The following is a 20697-nucleotide window of genomic DNA, read 5'->3' as shown; positions in this document are numbered from 1 at the left end:
AAAGCAGGAGGAAGCCACACCAATTAGTATGCGCTACACAGCGTTTTTTTTTTTTTTGCAAAATGAATATAAAACACTTGTGCTTTCTTTTTGTGTGAGAGAAAGAAGGGGGGAAAAGAAGGAGGGAGAGGGAGGTTACAAGAAAGCAATATTCTGCAGGAGCAGGAGTGCCTGCTGTTACCATAGCAGCGGGAGGGGGTGGGGACGGCCCATCAGCTGGTCCCTGACTCAGGAGTTGAATGGGGAGGCTTTGCCTCCTCTCTGGAGTACAAGGGTCAAGGCTGAGGGCAACTGAGTAGAGTGCACCTGGTACAGTCTGGCGGGGAGACCTCAGGGCAGGCCTGAAGGGAAGGGGCTTATCTTCTATGGGGACAGAAAAAGAGGAACAAGCCAGGGATTTCTGGGGAGAATCCCCTTTGTGCTAGCACTGGGTGCCTTCTCATAGTTAGGGGGCAACATGTGGATGGGGGTCACTGTGGGCTGTCACTATCATATATTTCAGAGGCAAAAAAACAGCTCTCAAAGATGGTACCTTTTCCTATTCCTTTCATTAGTCCATCCTGCATCCGCCATCCCAACACTAGTCCACAGCCCAGCCCTGAAAAGCACTTGGCCTGCCCTCCTCTCTGTCTGCTGTGGCTAGTCCTCTGCCATCCTGGAGACTGGAGATGGGCATTGCATGGCCAAGAAGCCCATTCTTGCCTACCACCAAGCATCCTCAGCTGCAAATGCCAGGTGAGACACTTGGCATATGTTGCCCTGCAGTTTATGGGAAGGAAGGAAGGAAGGAAGGAAGGAAGGAAGGAAGGAAAACGGATGATTCTAAATGACTTCTGCCAAGGGAAAGGACAGAGAAACTTATTACAGTGTACCCACAGAGCTTCGAGAAACATTTAGAAAGCTTTGGGTTTGCAATGGCCACCATGGCTGGCTTAGCATCCCAGCTCCTGCTGGGGAAATCCTTATGTTGACAAGAAATCACCAATCTGGGCTCTCTCCAGACCCAGCTGGGAGGAAGTGGCAAGAATGTTCCCAAGGGAATGTTCTTGGTACTGGTGGGAAAGGCGATTTCAGCTCCAGGCCCTGGAAGCTGCAGTCTGGTTGGCACAGGCCTTTGCCAAGGGCTATCTGCTGTTGCTGTCCACAGTGGTGAGGTCGCAGGGCCTTGTCTGGGTTCTGGATTAGGTCAAGCTGCTCCTCAGACTGTGAAGCAGAGTTGATATGAGGGGTAGAGGCATAGAAGCCACAAACTTTGGGCCTTTCTGCTTTCTTCCAGACAGACCCTGACTCGTTTCTTCATACGTGTATAGCCTAGCAGGCCAGGCCTTCTCAGTCCCCTAATACAGTCAGAATGATTCCTGCTGTCCTGCAGCATGGGGAGCTAGCCAGGAGCTCACCCTAGGAAGCCAGCCTGAAGGCCAAAGGGGTCTCTGCAAGCCAAGAACAGTGGGAAAGAAAGGCACCCACACCAGCTAGCACCAGGGCCAGAGGCCTCCGCCCTGGACACCAAGTAAATACAGCTTGAAAAAGCAGCAATGGGACTGGCATTCCGAGAAGAGCTGTGGTCTACAATGGGGCACAGTAAGCCTGCCTCCCGCCACAAGGCAGGCAGGCATTGCGCTTCGGGGATGGATGAAGAAGACTGCTCACGCCCAGACCTAGTTTATCTCCCATTCAGAAAACCACTCTGAGTAAAACCTTTTTGTGTCTTGGTAAAGCATAAACAACTTAAAAATATACACATCTACATCTTGGTTAGTGTTGCTTGACTTGGAGCGCAAGCCCTTGGGGAACAAGGCAGTTTTCTTTAAATGGACTTTGGAAATCTTTCCTTAAGTGCCTAGTTCTTTGCTGTGTGTGCAAAAGGCCAGCACCTAATGCTACTGTCAGCCTCCTGATAAAGTAGTGCAGCACAGTGTGGGCTCTGGCAGCTGTCCCTCTGGGGGTACAGAGAAAAGCAAGGCCTTCCCGGGACATGATAGCTTGGAGATCAGAGCCCTCACTCTCCTTCTTGCTTAGCCCAGCCTTTGATCACGTCCCCCATCCCGGGCCCTTGACCAGGAGGGTTCCCCCTCAGGGCTATAAATTCTCCCGGGAGCCGGGCAGGAAGTTCAGTGCAGTGGGAGAGCAATGCTCACTCACCCCCCTTGGAGCTTGGTTACCAAGTGATAAGCCAGGGCCATAGCAACCAGGAGAGGGGCTCCTGCCTACCTCCAGGGCTTGGGTGAATCCCAGCTTACTTTCAAGAGACACACAGCTCCAGTCCTGAGGAGGCAGCTTCTTTCTTAAGGCTTATGTGTTCTGGCGGAGAGAGCCCTGGAGACGTGGGACAGGCCTGAGTGGACTCACTGTGCAGCCAAACTCTCATCCTTTCACCTTCTTTGTTTGTGGTGTGCGCGCGTGCGCATGTGCACGCTAGCTTTTTTGTTCCAGACTGGTGTCATACCACTTCAATCACAGCTGCTCCACTTCCACCTTCTTAGATTCTGAGCACTTATCATGGGCTAGATAGACTCTGCCCTCCCAGAGTCCCCTGTTAAGCTGTCATCATCAAGGCTGATACAGGCTAGCAGAAGGTCTGAGTGAATAGGATTCGTGCAAAAGAGGTATGGGGGTATGGGTGGTGGAGAGAGCTTCATGAAGCATCTAAGAGGAGATCTTGATCAAGTTTTTTAACTTCTTTTTTTTTTTTGTCGGTCGTGGGGCTTGAACTCTGGGCCTGGGCGCTGTCCCTCAGCTCTTCAGCTTAAGGTGAGCGCTCTACCACTTGAGCTACAGCGCCACTTCCGGTTTTCTGGTGGTTTATTGAAGATAGGAGTCTCACGGTCTCTCCTGCCCGGGCTGGCTTTGAACCGTGATCCTCAGATCTCAGCCTCCTGAGTAGCTAGGATTACAGGCGTGAGCCACCAGTGCCCGGCTGGGTTTCTTAACTTCTTTGGGCTTCAGCTTCCTCTTAGGTGAAAAGTTCCCTTTTACCAGGGTTATGGTGAACATAGACCTAATTCCTGGCTGGACATGGTGGTGCATGCTTGCAATCCCAGTTACTGAGATCAGAAGGATCATGGTTCAAGGCCAAGTTAGGCAAAAACATTAGCAAAACCCCATCTCCAAAAATAAGCCTGGTGTTGTGGGCACATCTATCACTCCAGCTACATGGAGGGGCATAGGCAGAAGGCTTGCAGTCCAGGCTAGTCTTAGGCACAAAACATAAGACCCTATCAGGGGGGTGGCTTAAGTGCTAGAGCATCTATCAAGCAAATGTGAGGCTCTGAATTTAAACCCCAGTACTGCTAAACAAACACCCCTATGCCCTCTTTGGGCCCCTAGCAGTGGCTACCGATCCCTTAACTGGGCTATGGAGGACAGCTGCTAGAATTTGGACTTCGAGTCCTGGCTGGCCCCAAAGAAGGCCTAGAGATTGGTGCTGGACTCCAGTGCCTTTCCCTGGCTGTGGGGTTTCCTGTCCCTGTAAGGTCAGCCTCCGGAATGCTGAGTGTGGGCAGTATCCAGTGCCCCCGAGCTGCAGCAAAAGGTCCTGCACAGCTTCCCATGTGAGGCAAGCTCCTAGCTGAGGAATCAAGCTACTGGGATGTTATGCCTTAGTTCTCAAAGAATAACATATAAAATTTTTACCTTACTGAGTGATCTGATTTGAAAGAAACCTGCAGAACTGAGGCAGGAGTAGAAGGGCTGCTTTTGTTTTGAAGGGTGGACGGAATGATAATTGGAGTGAAATAAAAACCGAGGCAAAGAAGCGAGGAGGAAGAACGAGCCCCATTCTTAGTCATTCATAATACTGTTCACTTTTGAGCAGGCGGCATTAGTATTCTAGGGAGTGGAGTCAGGACCACACAGATTCAGAGCTGGAAAGGACCAGAGACATCTCAGCCACTGGCCTGGGCCCTTCAGGAGAAGGCTCGATGGGGAGGGCTTCTGGCCTGAGCTTGGGAGAGAAGTTTTTACCTTCTGAATGCATCAGTGAGTAGCTCAGGGGTAGCACCGAAGGACCTGGGAAGGAGCAGGGGAACAGGGTCACAATGAATGCTCAGGGGGGGAAGGTACACCACAACTGAAGGTTAGCCAAGGACAAAACACTGTCAATGCAATGTTGGGACTGGGCCTGGATGAAGTAGTACCCTCATGTAGGCTGGTCCCAGGCTTTAGACGCTTTGGAGTCAGATCTATCCCACATCAAAGTTTGTCACCCAAGTCTTCATCCTGCAGTGTGACCTCAGGCAAGTCATTCTTACACCTCAACTTCATAAATCAAACTGAGATAGCTTAAACCTTTTTAGGATAGCTGGGCAGATTTTGTTAGGGTACTGGAGAAGAGTGCACACACCTTTAAACTTTAGTGGGCGCTCTGTCATTCCCCAGACACGCTGCACCTGCCACAGTTTGTGGCCCCAGTGGGGCCACCACAAGCTCCTCAAATGCCCTCAACGGAGGAACCTCTAAATAAGTGGAAGCCCCCCATTGAAAGCAGATACTGGAGGATGGGCAGTAACCAACAGAAGGCCCTCACTCTGGAGACTGGAAAGAAGAGCCTGAGTCACCTTGGACCTAGGGGGACCAGAGCTGTCCACTACCATTTTATAGCAAGCACCTGGGCTTTCCCCTAGGGGAGCCTTCATGCCCAAGTTCCTCTTGTTACTAAATAAAACACAAAGTCAGCCCAGGTGGTTAATTACCAGACCAAAGTAACGAGAACCCTTTGGAAAAGGGTAAGTCGAGGAAACATTGAGGCAGACAGGATGCGGTGAAGAGGAAAGAGACTTAATGAGAGGGCCATTCCTGCCCTGAGACAGAAGAAGCCCAAGCCCCAGCTCTGTACAGGGCCCATCTCAGGCCACCTGTGTGCCTTCTTCCTTGAGAGAGATCTCTTTAGATTTTCTGTGGCATTTCTCCTGGGGCCTAGGCAGTAGAAACAGGTGAAGTCTATTTCTCCCCGGACAAACTGTCCTTAAATACAGTCTAGGGCCCAGCAGAGTCATTCCTTGGGAACCCACTCTGCTGGGGAGGGGCTGAGAGGCTCAGAGATAGAGATTGGCTGGACAGGCTGAGACTCACACCAGAAAAGAACCAACAGCTCCCAAGGTGCCCAGTTCCCTCCCCTTAGTGGTTTGCAGGTCTGGGATATCCCACCAGGGTTGAAGACAGGGAAGGCAGCAAGCTGCTATGGATGGCTGCATCCAGAGGGTACTTTGAGCTCCTTGACAAAAAGCTCTATTTCAGCTGCTTCCAAATCAATTCCTTGGACCTACACTCCATGCCCCTTTCCTCTTAGGTCACGGCCTGTGCCTCACTGGTTTTGATGGCTGCTCACAGTCTTCATATAGTTGGGCTCCTAAGTTAGACTACCACAGCTGTGAATAACATCCCCTGAATACAGACTTCCAATTTTTTTAGCAATGTGATTCTCATTCTTTTTGCTGCTTCACCAGTCCTATCAGCTATAACCTGAAATCAGCAACTTCTGATGGCGACTTTGAAGCTAAGGGAAGGGAAAAGTGAGGAGCCTCCGGGGTTGAGTCTCCTCAATACCCCAATTCCAAGTGCGGAGAAGATGCTGAGGGGCTGCCAAATAAGCTCCACGGCAGAAAGCTGGTCCAGATGATGACTGGGCCCATGGGGTCTGCCTCCTAGCCTAAGAGCTTTTGCTTTTGAGATGAGGCTCTGCCGACGGTGCCCTTTCTCTTCTTCCCGGATGGGAAAAGCCAGCTGGAGCCCTCCCCCACTTGAGCCAGAGGAGTGATGCTGGAAAGATGCTGATGAGAGAGGCTGATGCTGAATTCTGCCTTGCTCTTGTGCTGGGCACCTTCAACCCATGGGTTTTGAGAGGTGAGGAAGGGAGGAAGGAAGGACACAGAGGGGCATAAATCCAAATCCCTACTTGGTCCCCTGCTTGCCTTCTTAGATCCTAGAGATGGAACACAAGTCCCTCAAGCACGGCTGTGCTCCTCAGTGCTCTCAAGGCAGGCAGGAAACAGAGGACAGAGAGGAGTCTCTACTCCAGCTCTGGCTGCTGAAGCTAAAGGGAGGGCTTTTGGCAGACAAAGTGTCCATCTTGTTGATGGTCCCTCTCTTGAAATGACTACTAGCATTAGAGGGTCCTGCTTACCTCCTCAGTTTCTGTGTGTTGGGTCCTGTGCTAAGAATTTGATATTCATGGTCTCATTCAATCCCCTGACAAACCTTGAGAGGTAGAGGGAGGCTTTTTTGTTATCTTCCCTGTATCTATAAGGAAACTGAGGTTCAGAGAGACTAGGGCACTTGTTCAAGGCCAACCAACCATTAAGTGAAGAGCCAAGACTGGTCTCCTGAACTGTCTGCCCTAAAGCCCGTGATCTAAGTAGGGCGGGGGAGGGGAACATTACCAGAAAGGGGTGCCATTCTTAATTCTAACAGAAACATAAAACACGGAAATGACCCTCAGATGAGGAAGCCTTCCATGCAGGAAGACTCCGAGGCTGTCCTGAAGGACACAAGATGACTTACTGGGGAGGAGCCTTGCTTGTGAGTGGGGAGTTCATCATGTCCGAGGGGCTGATTTGAGGATGGACAGCTACATGTGCTGGGCAGGGTCCAGTGGGCGCTTCACCCTTTCTCTGGGAACAGTGGTTTAGAAGGCAGGTGCAAACATCATTAACCCCTCTTCATGGGTCCAGGAAGCTAAATTCCTCACTCAAAGTCTCTGGCAAGGAAGCGGCAGAGCTAAGATCCAGGCCTGGGACAGCTAACTAATTGTCCAGACTGTCAACGTTCACTTAAGAGGGGACGGATGTTCTTCCTGATCTCTTCTATTGGGACTGAGATCCCTTGAGAACTTTAAATGCAGGCTGGAGGGCAGGTGCGGGGCAGTGAGGGGACCAGCACCACTGTCAGGAGGATGGAGAGGATGTCTGTCCAGTGGACACTCAGGCTGGGACATGACTGCCCCAGTCCATGTGGGGGTCCAGCAGGAAGCTTCTGAGCATGCGCCCCACATTCCAGGCAGAGGAAATCAAGGTCATGTTTTCACTTAAAAAAAGAAGTAATTGGATCTCTAGCTAATGGGAGGATTTCTATTCCAGTGCCAAGAATATTAATTTGACACCTGCGAATTCTTTCTGACAAAAGGGATCTTGACACAATGTCTACCAGGCAGTACTGAGGAAACAGCCACTTATGTGAATAAGGGAAAAGCAGAGGCAACAGAGGATACCAGGAGGGTGTGGCCTATGGAGCTGTCAGTTTGGCAGAACCGAGGAACAGCAGTAGATGAGACATCCCAGTGAGGCCAAGTGCCCATGGGACTGTGAATAGTGGTGTGTGGGTGTGGGAGGGGGAGGGGAGTAGAGCTCTGCCCTCCCTATGCCCAGCTCTTGCGTCATTACTAACACCTGGGCACAGCCTGTCCCCTGAGGCCAGCACTCTTTGCCAGCGCGAGGAGAGTGAGTTTATCATGATTATATTGGGAGAGAAAGACATTTGCCAGAGAGATGACAAATTGCAAGAACCAAATATACAAAGAGCTTCTACAAATCAATAAGAAAGATGGACAAGGGATTTGAGGGCTGAAGGGAAGCTTTTTCAAACTACATGCATCTCCACATCAAACTGAAATATCTCTCAAGAGAAAAAGTCCAGAAACTCTTCTCCTCTAGTCAGGAGAAAATGGGCTGATCCCACTAGACCAGGCATCCTACCTCCACTGCTTCTGCACTGGCTAACACACGGTAAGTCAACAGTGAAGGGAACAGGTTTTGAAGTTTAACAGCGTTGGCTTTGAGTGTGGGCTATTGCACCAACTTGCTGCAAGCCAGTTACTAAACCTTCCTTAGCTTTTTGAACTGAGAAATGGCAATAACAAAGCTCCCCAGAAAACTGTTGCCTGAGATCTCTGGCTCTTGCAAATGAAGGGTCTAATATGGTGCTTGAACCCCAGCAAACTCCAATTTGATCACAGCTGTGTTTGGAAGTATTTGGAGAAATCCACCAGAGAACACTTTCTAGATACCTTGCAAAGGAAGTTCCAGTAGAAGACAACTCTGTTTCATTCATGGCTGTATTTCCAATGCCAAGTTCACAGTTCAACACCAAGGTCAGAGAGACTGGGCAGGAGGCATTTAAGGATGGGATTCTGGTGAACAACCAGGATGTGGCAGAATTGTGTGACTCACCAATGATGATCCAGGTCCACAAATCTCTCCTCTGAGATGGGAAGGAGGGATTCTTCCTCTCTATCACCGCACCCCCATAACTGTCTCCCAAAGCAGCTTTAATCCTCTCCCCATGGGGCCCACAAGATGTGCCCCAAAGCCCTGACAACATTTGGCGCTTCAGCAAATCAAGTTTCCACAGCCGCAACCTCAACAGAGCCGTTTAATGGACTGCATCTCCTCCTGCTCCCTCTAAATGCACGCACACACAAAGCCAATTTCAAGCAAAGCAAGCTGGATGGGATTAAACAACTCAATTTAAAAGACTGAAAACTCAGCTGCTTCCAGTGCAGTCCTAGGAAGGCGGCAATCAGCAGAGCTCTCCTCTTCTTTCTGTACTGAAATGAGGGCCTGGCTATGCGGTGAGTCACTCCCAGCTCACAGGCAGAACTGTGTCCCGTCCACCTGGGCCTCGCTGAGTGAGGGAGCAGGATGAGGGGGCAATGAGGGTGGGTGTGGAGGAGGAGGTAAGGCAGGCAGGGGGATCAGGAGCATGCACAGACCATCTGTTTGAGATTTTTCTGGAAATGCAGAGAACCTTCAGAGGACTGAGAGGCTAATGGCTGGCTCGTTGGCTTTTCTCTCCAATCCGGGTTTAGAAAAGCTACCCAGGGTCTCATGTGAGCTTGGGATCAGCCCAGGGGGGACCCAACTGCCTCATTCCAAGGAATCTGTGAGCAATGTTTCCTTATGTTTTGTCTAATCCTAGCCCTATCCACGCCCCTGTTTCTATTGGAAGTGTGGACAGGTCTGTCAATTTATGCCTCTATGGCTATCCAGAGACATAGCTCTGCCCACTGCCCACAGTGATTGCTAGTCAGAAGAAGGAAAGAGAGAGGCGAATCACAGCTCAGACCATTAGCATGAAGAGCTGGTATGGATGGAGAAAAGGGCTGTGCCCTTGTGAATGGATGTGCCCAGTAACGACTTGGTTGAAAGGCAGGGAATCAATGAAAAGAAACATCCTGACCCAACTCCGGGACAAACGCTGCTGTGTGGCTGGGATGGTACACAGCTAAAAGACTCTTGCAATGACCATGACAAGAGGATGTGGAGAGCGTGACATCAACCAACCAACTGGGCACATCTCAGCGGGGAGACGCTCAGGCCACGCCAAAGGAAGGTGGAGTAGCTGGCACTGAGGACCTACCTCGTCGGATTCATCTGATAACGTCTGGAGTAGGATGGGGAAGAGGCTGTCTGTGTGCCGGAACATCTGGAAAGCAGAGAAGGGGCATTTGTGAGCTCCCCTCCCCCTTGTACTGGCTTCAGCATCCTGCTGGTCTGAACAGACCCCCTTCTCCCCCCCCGCCCCGTACATGGAGGGTACCTCACATTCCCTGCCATACTAGAACCCATACAGCCACCTCAAACCTTCCCAAGCATGGGCAGGCCTGGGAAACCGAGGCGGACCTGGAAGAGGCCCTCTGGTATGGAGGGGTTGCCTTGGGAGGGTGGGACTGGGCTCACTTTGCGGGGAGTCTTGATGTAGAGGTGGTACAGCCACTTCAGAACAGCAATCCTGGTCATCATTCCAATGGCTGTGTCTTTGAGGTGGCAGTTGAGGACCTGCACGATCCCATCGAGGTGCAGGGTCACTGGGGCCCTGTCAGTGCTGCGGGCGAGATCAGGACAGAGAGTAAAGGGAAAGTAGGGCCCCACATTGCCCCTACCCCACAAGCCACATAACTTCCTGCACACTTGGAACCATTGCCCTGGGGCACGGCAGGCAGGCCCAGGCAGATGGCAGACATCCTCACTTGGCTCAGGAGGTCATGACTTGAAGCCAAGCTATGTACACGAGGGAGAAGACCAGCCTGCTGGATCCCCACTCTTTACTTCCTTCTTTCTAGCACGAGGCTGTCTCAGACAGGCAGAGGGTCCTCTCCAACTGGCATGAAGCTGGCCTGCTTGGACTTACGGGCTACACCTTGGATGTTTAGCATTCTCAGGGCACAAAGCCAGACTCTACTCATGAAGTTTACTGCTGAAGCAAAGCCATCCTGTCCCAATAGTGCAGAGGGGGATCCTGAAAACACTCCCCAGCATCCAACAGGTCCTTCATGGGGCACCTGAGCACAAGACTTGGCCTAGGAGAAACCTCGAGAGCCACTTCTGAGATGGAAACCCTCTGATGAGTTGGGGAAGAGGTAGCAGAGGCTCTGCTATAGATTGTTCAGGATGAGCTCTAGCTCCAGTAGGGCCAGGAGGACTCTTGGCTTCCTCAGAATAGTCTTGTCTGTGCTCAGAGAAGAATCAGCCTGAAGTGACAACAGTGCAGGCTGCATAAGGACCAGGCCAGGCAGCTCTGCTGCCACCTGTACAAAATGGTCTTCCGTGGCCTTTCTAGGTTGCTCAATTATTCATGTGCATCGGGAACCCAATGGCTGTGCTCTGCTCACCTCCCTGCAGCCTCTGTGCAGCTCATGTGATGTGAATTCCTATAGGGCTCGATTCTGAGCTCTGGAACTGCTAGGTGGAGTTGCTGTTTAATAGGGCTTGATGGACCCCGGGTGCCTGTTAGGGAGTGAGAGTGGGCACAACCAACTACAGGGGCCAGATCTGGGCATGAGATGCAGTGACACAACCCAGGATGGTGACTCTGGGTTGGGGGGCGTGGGGAGAAGGAAGTGCAGCTATCACGCTTTCCCCAGAGGCTATGTGGCTGAAAGTTCTTGGTGTGTTCTGAGGATTTCCAAACATCTTACTGCTTTGGTGGCCTAAGACCCAGGGAAAGCAGAGCACAGATGGGCCCAAGGTGCAGATGCAGCCCCTAGTCAAGCCTTTAAATTGCTCTCGAAGGCTCACTGTTCAACAGAAACACAGATGGGACTATACATTCTTTGGTTGGTTTAAGTTGAGAAGGAAAAAGAAGCAGGTAAAGTTAGTTTAATATGTTTCACCTGACCCCAAATACCTTAAGACACCATTAGTATTTCAACATCCAACCAATATGGCAAATAGAAGGATTACTAATCAGATGCTTTACATTCTTCTTTGTGTCCTAACTTCTGAAATCCCGCACACACTTCCCACTCAGAGCACGTAGGAGCTCAGGTGCTCAGCATAGCAATCCACGCCCGGGCCTAGTCAGCGTTTCCTAATCAGATCTGACAATTTCCTAGACACTCCCTCCCCTTTGCTGATAGCCAGCACTTCCTGTCTGATCTGCAGGTCTCTGTTCCCCATCCTGGCTGTCCTGCAGAACTCCTTCCAGAGTATTCTCTGTGGCTTGGACTTTCTCCTCAGGCCACAGATGTTATAGTCAGAGCAGCATTGTTTCAGAGGAGATGCCCACTGCAGCCCAGGGGCTGACATGAGGCAAATGGGAAGCTGCCACCACCTCAGCCTGTTCTGCCCCAGCCCTGTGCCCTGAGATCTGCAGTAAGCACCTTTCTAGCAGGAGCTGCAGAGTGTTCGAGACACTACATGGGTGTCACACGTGCTCTGTGCCTGCCAGACCATTGTCACATCTCAGCGGAACCGCCGGTCTCCCTGGCAGAAAGGTCTTGCTTCACTTACCTGGCAGGCTATGTTTTACACTGGCCTACCAACAGCCCCATCTTGGAGCAGATAGAAAGTAGGAAGATCGCATCAAGACCAGGTCTCTACTCTAATAAACCTCAAGGTGAGGGAAGCACAGCTCTGATGGCACGAAACAGGGGAATGATGACCTGGCTGGCCTCATGATATTCCCCCAGTAGCTTATGACCTGAAGTCCAGAGACATTAGTGACCTGGCCATGGTTCCACAGCCAGGAAATTGTGCCAGCCATCTGAACCTGAGCAGTCTGGCTCCAGAATGGTCCCACTCAGCCCGACGCCTTTCAAGGGTGCAGGCTCAGAAGAGACTTTGGCAGCATTACATCCAGTGACTCCTGGCAGGGGCGGCAGAGAGGACGCCAATGTGTGTACAGCATTAGGTGTCAAGGAAGAAGGGTGTTCAACAGACTTTCTGGTGTTCCTGGCTTGTCAGAAGAGCCGTCAAAAGTTCCATGTAGGGAGGAAGGGGCTAGCTGGAGGGGCCTTTGTGTGCCACATTCTAAATCCAAACGGGGCCCCATGCCACACCAGGCTGAGGGTTGAGCTCTAACTCACGTGCATCTCCTTCAGCTGGCGCTGTGTCGCAGTCACACAATGAAGGAAGGAGATCATGGAACTGGTGTGTAGACCGGTATGGATGTACAGACACGGTCCAACTTCCCCCACGGGAAGTGATGACTAGAGCAAACCTCTCAGGTATAGGCCTCAGATCGCTGGTGGAGCAGATGTCAGTCTCACCCAACCAAAAACTTCGTAACGAAAAGGGACTTCAGAGTTCTTATAAGTCAATCCTTCAATGCAGAGATGAGCAAACCGGGGTCCAGAGACAGTGTGAGATGAGCCAAGGTTCTGAGGCCAAGTGCTGAGAACTCATTCCCTTGCATGGAAACATCTTCCCCAGACTAGTTGAAGGTCACCCAAGTAGGTAAATGCTGGGCACCAGGTAGACTGATTTTGGTGCCTGGGTAAGGATGTTTGCCCGAGCAGAAGGCTCTCAGCGGCTCTGCTGGGTGGGCTGGCTGCTGAACTCTGCACATACTAGGGCTTGGAGGAGAGGGAGCTCTGGGATCCTTAGCCCCTCCTGGAGGAGGCTTGCTGCACAATGTGCTCAGCTCCCTTCTCCTGGGCTGGAGCCTAAGATGCGACAACTTCCACTCTGGCTAACCTTACCCATCAAGAACAAGAGGGAGCTCGTGAAGTTTAAAATACATTTCTACATTTGGTTCCAAAAAGTCTAGACAACTTACTCCTGGGGCTTCTGAGTTATTTCAAGGTGTCTGCAAAACCCCCATTTTCACCAAGCATTTTCTCATAAAGCATCTCGTAACGAGTGTCTTACATGTGTACGTACTACAATTTCCAAGTGCATGGTGCTGCTGTGGCTATTAAAACAGACTTACTGAATAATGCTTCTGATACCACCAATAAATAATACGTTCCAGTGGTTCTCTCTGGGAGACAGCACTTTATTTCTGTGATGTCTAATTTTTTATGGGGCTCCCATTACAGCTCTAATCAAATTAGAAGAAAGGTAAGTCTAAAAATAGACATGTTTCTGAATTCAGAGTTGCCTTTTTATTTTTTTTTAATACAAGATCATTATATATTCTTTTCAATCAGCAGTTGCTGGGAGCTGGGAAGCACTGATTTCTAGGTCGTTCTGCTTACTTACATATAGGACAACAGGCTATTCCAGAATAGTACTGTGTCACTGAGCACAAGAAGGGAGACTTCACACAGCAACACCTGTTGGAGAACCTGGACCAGTGCGTGTCATAGAGACCAACAGGCAACTCTGGAATTCTCCAAATGTGCCTAATGAGGCTAAGTGCAGAGGTTTGGTGATGAACAGACCCAGCTTGAATTCTCACTTGGTTGCTAATTAGCTGAGTGGCTCTGAGCAAGAAGTTAGCCTCTCTGGTCAGTCTCTTTTCCTGTACAATAATGAAGAGGTTTTTTTTTTGGTGGTATTGGGCTTATTTCCAGGCCTTGAGCTCTTGCTTGGCTTTTTCATTCATAGCTGGCACTCTACCATTTGAGGCACACCTCTACTTCTAGCTTTTTGTTGGTTACTCAGAGATAAGACTCCAGTGGATCTGTCTGCACAATCTGGCCTCAAGCCACAATTCTCAGATCTCAGCCTCCTGAGTAGCCAGGATAATAGGCATGAGCCACCAGCACTGGGTTTGAGAAGTGTTTTGTGAGAATGAATGTAGCTGAGAGTGACAAAATGCCAGGCACTGTCCATGTTTCTCCCATAACAGCGGATGCTATCTTTACACTTGGTTGATAAGCCCGGCAGTCAGGAGGTGAACCAGGCCCTTGACTCTACCCCCTCTAGCATTCCCAGGAGAAACTGCGCATCTGATGTGCACACTGATGGTCTAACTCCTTTCTCCACAGCTGCGTTGGCTGAGCCTGCTTCTTCCATCCTGGTTTCCTCTCCCAGGGAGGCCAGACTTCAGCTTCCATGATCTTCCCATACTCAGGAGGGCCGAGGGGCCTGGAGTCCTCTAATTCCTTCTCTGCCTTTACTGCTCACCCAGACCCACAGTGTCTGGTGCCCTTGCTTCTCCAGGCCACATGCCTGGACCCAGGGCTTCCCCCTCACAAGGGAAAGGCAGACAATGGAGATGAAGGCCGCTGTGTGCTCTCCTTTCGTCAGTGATTTCTCCCTCTGTCTAGCTGAGCAGGGGCAAGCACGGCCTCTGAGGAGCTCCCTCATCTCGGAATCCCCGAGGGTGGTCAGAATTTCATGTGAATGTGTGTTTTCCTAGACAGGGGGGTCCACAGTATTCATCAGTCTCTCTGAGGGCTCAGAATGGTCACCATTTTTGGGTTTCTGCCAGGAAACATGTTCTGCCCTCAGGTCTCCCATCTGGCCTCTGTACCTGGCTGGGCCTGAACTGAGAGAAATGGGTAAATGCGAGCGGTGCTCTGGGCAAGTACTGGGAGACGACAGGGAGGATTTTGTTTAGTGTCACCTTGAACAATGCCGCCTTGTCCAAGCTCAGCCTCTCTCTGATGGCACCCTGGAATAATTAGGCAGTGGGGCCGGGTCCCCTTATTCCTCCCTAGCAGAGAGGGCTAGGGACTCAGACTGTGCTACTGCCACAAGACCCCCCTGAACCAGGAGTGAGAAAGTACTGGATGGGTTTGTTCTGGTGTGGCTTTTTAAAAGGGTTCTGTAGGATTTGGCATCAGCTCCTGAAGGACAGGTATAAACCAGACCTGCTTTCAGCTAAGTGGTTCCTGGCGGCAGCACAAGACCTGAGGCCTCTACAGGCCCAGCCCCGGCTGGGCAGTGGCGGCCCCAGCTCCCAGGCCAGGCAGGGGAGGGTCATGCCACCTCGCAGCCTATCCATTATGGCCCGCCTCTCCGCCTCCTCCATCTCCCCCCCTCCACTCTCTTGACACGTGACAGTCTCCGTGGCCAAGTCTGCAACAGAATTTTTCATTGCCAGAGGGAGCCCCTAAATCGAATCCTGCCATTCCCGTTTCCAGTGCTGGCTCCAGTCTCTAGGACCAGAGCTGAAGCCAGCAGAGGACTCATGGCTCTCCAGCATTTCTGCCCAGGCTTCTTTAAGTGTCCGCTCCTGCCTCCTTCCCTCGCTGGGGAGGGCCCAGAGCTCTTACTGCCTTCCTCACTCGCCCATACTCTTCCTTGTAGCCCAGGGTACCCGAGTGTGGCTCAAGCTATATACCCACAGGCTATTTTTGTCTCACTGCTCTTCTGCCTATTCCATCCCATCCGTCAGCAAATCCTAATAGGTCCCTTTGAAACCCATCTCCTCAATGTGAGCTTCCACCCCTTCTCACGGGGGTGGCTGCAGTGGCCCTCCAGCCTCTCTGCATCCCCCTGAACCCCTCCTACGTCCATTCTCTATACAAAAGCTCCCGATCCATTCCTCCTCACCCTCAAAATACAGCTAACAGTGCTGCTGACCTGGGATTAAACACAAGCAAATCTAATGATTTTGGCTAGAAGATTTAGTACAGGCCATGCCTTCGGAGCAACTTCCGTGTCCATCACTATGGGTCATTCTTCTCAGCCCGTGTGCAAGCCTTCACCTGGGCACCAGGCACTGTGGCCTGTGCTCCCAACACCATCTGTACAGCAATCACCCAGCCCCCTTTCCAGAATGTTCCACCACAATGACTCCTGACCCCATTCTGGTAACGTTCTGGCTACTTCTCTGCCTCTTTACTAGAGAATCTCAAGGGCAGGGGTGCATTTGAGGGGAAAAAGGCTTTTTAATCTTCAAACCTGATAGGTTGAATGCAGACAGGTGCAGATGACCAGCATTTACCGGCCTGCTGCCTATTGTGGGAGCAGACAAGGAGGGTATTCCAGTGCTGCGGACTTGAAAAGACCTTCGGTTCTTAGGGATAGGATTAGGGAAAGAAAGACTCTAAGGAAGAAATGCATTATAGGAAAAACACCACCCAGTCAAGCCATGCGGATACAAACGCCTCTCCAAAGAAACAGGGCCAGGAAGGTCCAAGGGACTCAGACTGGAACATAACTGCGACACTCCCTCCCCAGGGGCTCCCATTACCCTTCAGGAGCATGGTGGGAGTTGGCGAGGCATGGGATTGTTCGTCTGCTTGGCCTGTACTGCCCTCCTGTGGAAGGCTGTGCTATGACAGTTGCCCTAGGAGTGTTGAGCAGTTCCTGCACTGGGAGTCCACCACAGTCTTGGCATCTGTGCTTAGCTAGTCTCCCATCAGCCTTTGCCTTGTTGTTCTTGTAGCCCCACAATGTTTGGACAAGCAGAATCATCTGCAAATGTCACTGCCATGACCTAGCCTGAGCTGGGTTTATGGCCAGGCAGAATGGCACATGCCTGTAATCCTAGTATTTGAGAGACTGAGGTAGGATTGCTGAATTCCAGGCCAACCTGGGCTAGACAAGACCTGGTCTCAAACACCCCCCCCCCCAACCCCAAAACAAAATGAACACAAAACCAAATGAATTTACTAACTTTGAATGGTTTCTAATCTCTCTCTCAAAGCTATCTGGTCACAGGAAGTTGGCGGGCTAGGGTCTCAAAAATGCCCTCTAGATCCCCTCCTTAGTCATCCTTTGGACATAGAAGCTCCTGAAACAGAGGCCTCAGCAGTTTGCCTTGGGTCTTCCCTGCAGTCCCCCACACTCAGGAAAGATGTGGGCTACTTGCTTTTCAAACACTTCTGACTGGAACACACTGCTTACCTGGCTGGGGTGAAGACATTGATGCCACTCCCGAAGCTAGAGTCACAAGAGCCATCTGGACCTCCTGGGAGAGGAAGCAGAACAGGGTGTCATGAAAGGCTATTTGGGATATCGTATGACAGCAAGCTTTCTGTTGGATCAGATGGAGTTTCTCAAACTTCTTTTCCCCTGACCTTTTGTTTTTTACTTTAAACTGTGATCCTCGCAAGTACCTAGGATTACAACAATGAGTCAACCACAGCTGGTTGCTAAGATTCTTTTTAGACATAATACTGTGAAATTTGTGAAATTTATCTAATCACTTAATCTCAATAAAAATTATTAAAAGATTCTTTTTAGACACTGAAAGTGTTTTGATATTGATTATGCTGGTGATTACATAACCCTAAATATACAGAAGTCACTGAAATGTACACTTTAGGTTGGCTATAAATGGTACGGAAAATATGTCAATCAAGGGACTGACGTTGGGAAAGACTTAACTGCAATCTGCCTGCCTTTCTCCATAGGGCCAACTCAATTCTGTCACCTGTAGTGACCTTACTGCTACATGACGGGGAAGAACAGCGTCTAAGTGGCATCATCAACAATGGCTTTTATCCGCTTAAAGAATAACCTTTTAAAAACCGCAACCTTTTTAAAGAAGCAAGATGCTCCAGCCTAGGGCCAAAGGGAAGGAAGGCGAGATGCAAGAGCAGTGAATCCTGGCAGGACAGATATGGCAGCATGTCCCTGGAGGCCATGTCCCTCTCAGAGACATCTCTACATTTGTAGATGAACTGCTAGGACTCAGAAATTCATTTTGCACTCAGCCAGTTCTCCTGAGCTCCCTCCACATGAGGATCCCTATAAAGCAGGGCTGCCAGGGCAAGGCCCAGACATGTGATTCAGCAGACCCTGTGCAGTTGCCCTGTAGGGAGGGTCTAGCAATTCATATGCACTTGCAGCAGTGAAGAGCACTCGGCCTCCCAAAGCCTCACACGGGATGTTAGTCATCCCTCCAGTGTTTGCCAACTTGATGAGTAAAAGGGAAACTGCTTTCCTCTGCAGTCTTCTGATTCCCACTCACACAGAGCATCTTTTGTTGCCCTTTTGTGTTAATTCTTCTTCAGAGCTGTAGGCTGATAAACAGGAACTCTGCAGCCCCTTGGCTTCAGCTCAGGCTCTACTCCTCAGTGACTAGCCATGGGATTTGGGGCAAGCTACCTGACCCTGCCTCCCTTCCTCCACTGTCCACCACGAGGGGGCGTGACACATGAACATTTGTTAGGTGTTTACAAATGATACCTGGCACATCCTGAAAGCGATATAAGCATTGTTTTTAAAGTGGTACTGGGGTTTGAACTCAGGGCCTTGTGTTTGCTAGGCAGGTGCTGTACCACTTGAATCATGCCTCTAGCCTTTTTTGAGTTATTTTTCAGATAGGGTTTCATACTTTTTGACTAGGTTGGCATTGGACCTCAATTCTTCTACCTCTACCTCCTGAATAGCTGGGATTTATAGATATAGCCCACTATGCCCAGCTTGTTTAATGAGATAGGAAGATAACTTGCTAACTTTTTGCCTGGCATAATCCCAAACCATGCTTTTCCTGATCTCTGACTCCTGAATAGCTGGGATTATAAGTATGAGTCACTGTGCCTAACCTAATCTTTCTTTTTAAAATTTAAATTTTATTGTAAAGGTAATGTACAGAGAGGTTACAGTTACATAAGTCAGGTAATAAGTATATTTCCCTTCTCTCATTTTCTCCCTATTTTTTTCCCTTCCCAATTTCCCTCCCCACCAAGTTGCAAAGTTCATTTCCAACTTAGTGTCTAGTGAGTATCACTGTTGAATTGGTTCACCCTTCGTCCCCCCATTTCTGTGATTCCCCTTTCTTACTGGTAGCGTGGCACAAGTTGTTGAGCACTTACTTGCCTAACAAGCATTAGGTCCTAAATTGAAACCTCAGTACCACAAAAAAGAAAACAAAATTCTTAGCAAAAAAATTAGAACTTGTGCCTAAGTAGCAATAACAATCTATTTGGAATACAGGGGACAGGTGGGTATGGCAAAGATTCCAGGGAACTCTGTGACAAATTACCTTCTTTCTCAAAACAAACATTTCAAGATATAAAGGACCATATTATTCCATGTCCCTTGGCATACAGTCTGCTCCTAACTTAAATGATGTATATAAAACCCATCAGCCAGGTACATGGTACATGCCTGCAATTCCAGCACTTCAGAGACTGAAACAAGAGAATCTTGCATTTGGGGATGGCCTGGCTTATATGGCAAGACCCTGTCTAAAACAAAACAAACAACAAAAAAGAGGAAGAGAGAAAGAAAAAAAGGAAGAAAGAATGTATCATCATCTTTGTGTCCTAGGAATATAAACCCTGAATAGCTATTTGGTAATTACTCTGATTTTCTGAAGTGTGATAATGGCATTGTGACTGTTTTATAAAAGGCATTTTGGTCTTTAAGGAACACAATCATTTGCAGATGAAATGGTCTGGTGTTGGAAATGTGCTTCAAGTTGACTAAGGCAGGTGGAGGATGGGAGAACAGAAGCAGAAACACTGGTCACAAGCGGATGAGGGCTCAGCTGACGCAAACTGGGGTCCCTCATGCCTTCATTCACTACTTGCTGGGCATTTCCTAGGCCCTTTACAAACTCCTTTATTTCTCTTAATCGCTGTACATAGTTGATTATCTCCATTTTACAGATGGGTACGGGGCACACTGAAGCCTTGGCCAGTTGTAGGCAAATGTAAGTGTTTAAAGTAGGCTCTGTTAGGCTATGATGGATGGTAGGTTAGGTGTATTAAATGCATTCTGAATTCATGGTATTTCCAACTAGCAGGTTTAGCAGGATGGAACCCTATTATAAATTCAGATGGTATACCACATGTTACATATGCAATAATATGGTTTGAAACTCACAGCCACATTGTACCTTAGGAAGTACTAGGTATTAAGAAATATGGAATCTTAGCCTTAGGCTGAGCACTGGAGCCATGAATATTGGTACGTACCTATAATTCTAGTATTCAGGAAGCTGAGGCGGAAAAGGAGGATCGTGAATTCAAGGCCAGTCTGGACTATATATGAAGACCAAAGTGAGGCTAAGCAGGAATGAAGTGAGCTCAGCCAGGATTGGAAGTTTGTCCAACCCCCAGAATCTTTGTTGTTGTCAGTTGTGAGGCTTGAACTCAGAGACCAGGTGCTGTCCCTGAGCTCACTGGTGCTCTACCACTCTGAGCCACAGTGCCACTTCTGGTTTTCTGGTGCTTAACTGAAGATAAGAGTCTCAAAGACTTTCATGCCCAGGCTGAATTTGAACTGCAATCCTCAGATTGAATAGCTAGGATTACAGGCACCCAGTTGAACCCCCAGAATCTTTGCTGTGACACCTGAGGCAATTGGGGATTATCACAGGATTAAGTGGGGGAGGCTACATTGTATAACCTCCCAAACAGGGCTAAGCAGGAGCTGCCACAGATGGAGATGGACTGGGAGCAATGGACTCAAAGAAGGGGTCTAGACTGGGTCCAAGGTGGGTATGCACACATGTGTACTATGTAGGCTGGATATAAAGAGCCCAGACTGAGGCCAGAAGACAAGACAGGAGGTTCCTATCACAGCAGGTGGACAAGGGTTGAACAGTAGGAGGAGAGGAAAGAGTTAAGTTGTGGAGGCTCAGGCTGGGCTGAGCCTGCTCACTGTCTAGCTGGGTTATCTCTGGCATGGT

General features: G+C 49.7%; 1 protein-coding gene across 1 annotated transcript in view; it reads right to left on the bottom strand.

The window, feature by feature from the left end:
• Vac14 (Vac14 homolog (S. cerevisiae)) overlaps nucleotides 1–20697 on the bottom strand; it is a 91942-nt gene that overhangs the window by 49940 nt on the left and 21305 nt on the right. The window contains exons 10-12 of the mRNA XM_013012959.1: nucleotides 16959–17022; nucleotides 9672–9816; nucleotides 9352–9417 (exon numbers count right to left, since the gene is read on the bottom strand). Coding sequence (XP_012868413.1) covers nucleotides 9352–9417; nucleotides 9672–9816; nucleotides 16959–17022 — 275 coding nt within the window. The remainder of the gene's footprint in view (nucleotides 1–9351; nucleotides 9418–9671; nucleotides 9817–16958; nucleotides 17023–20697) is intronic.

This window comes from Dipodomys ordii, unplaced genomic scaffold (genome assembly GCF_000151885.1).
Source record: "Dipodomys ordii isolate 6190 unplaced genomic scaffold, Dord_2.0 Scaffold18, whole genome shotgun sequence".
Classification (NCBI taxonomy): domain Eukaryota; kingdom Metazoa; phylum Chordata; class Mammalia; order Rodentia; family Heteromyidae; genus Dipodomys; species Dipodomys ordii.
Note: the sequence above shows the minus strand (reverse complement) of the source record. Positions and strands in the feature narration are given on the sequence as shown.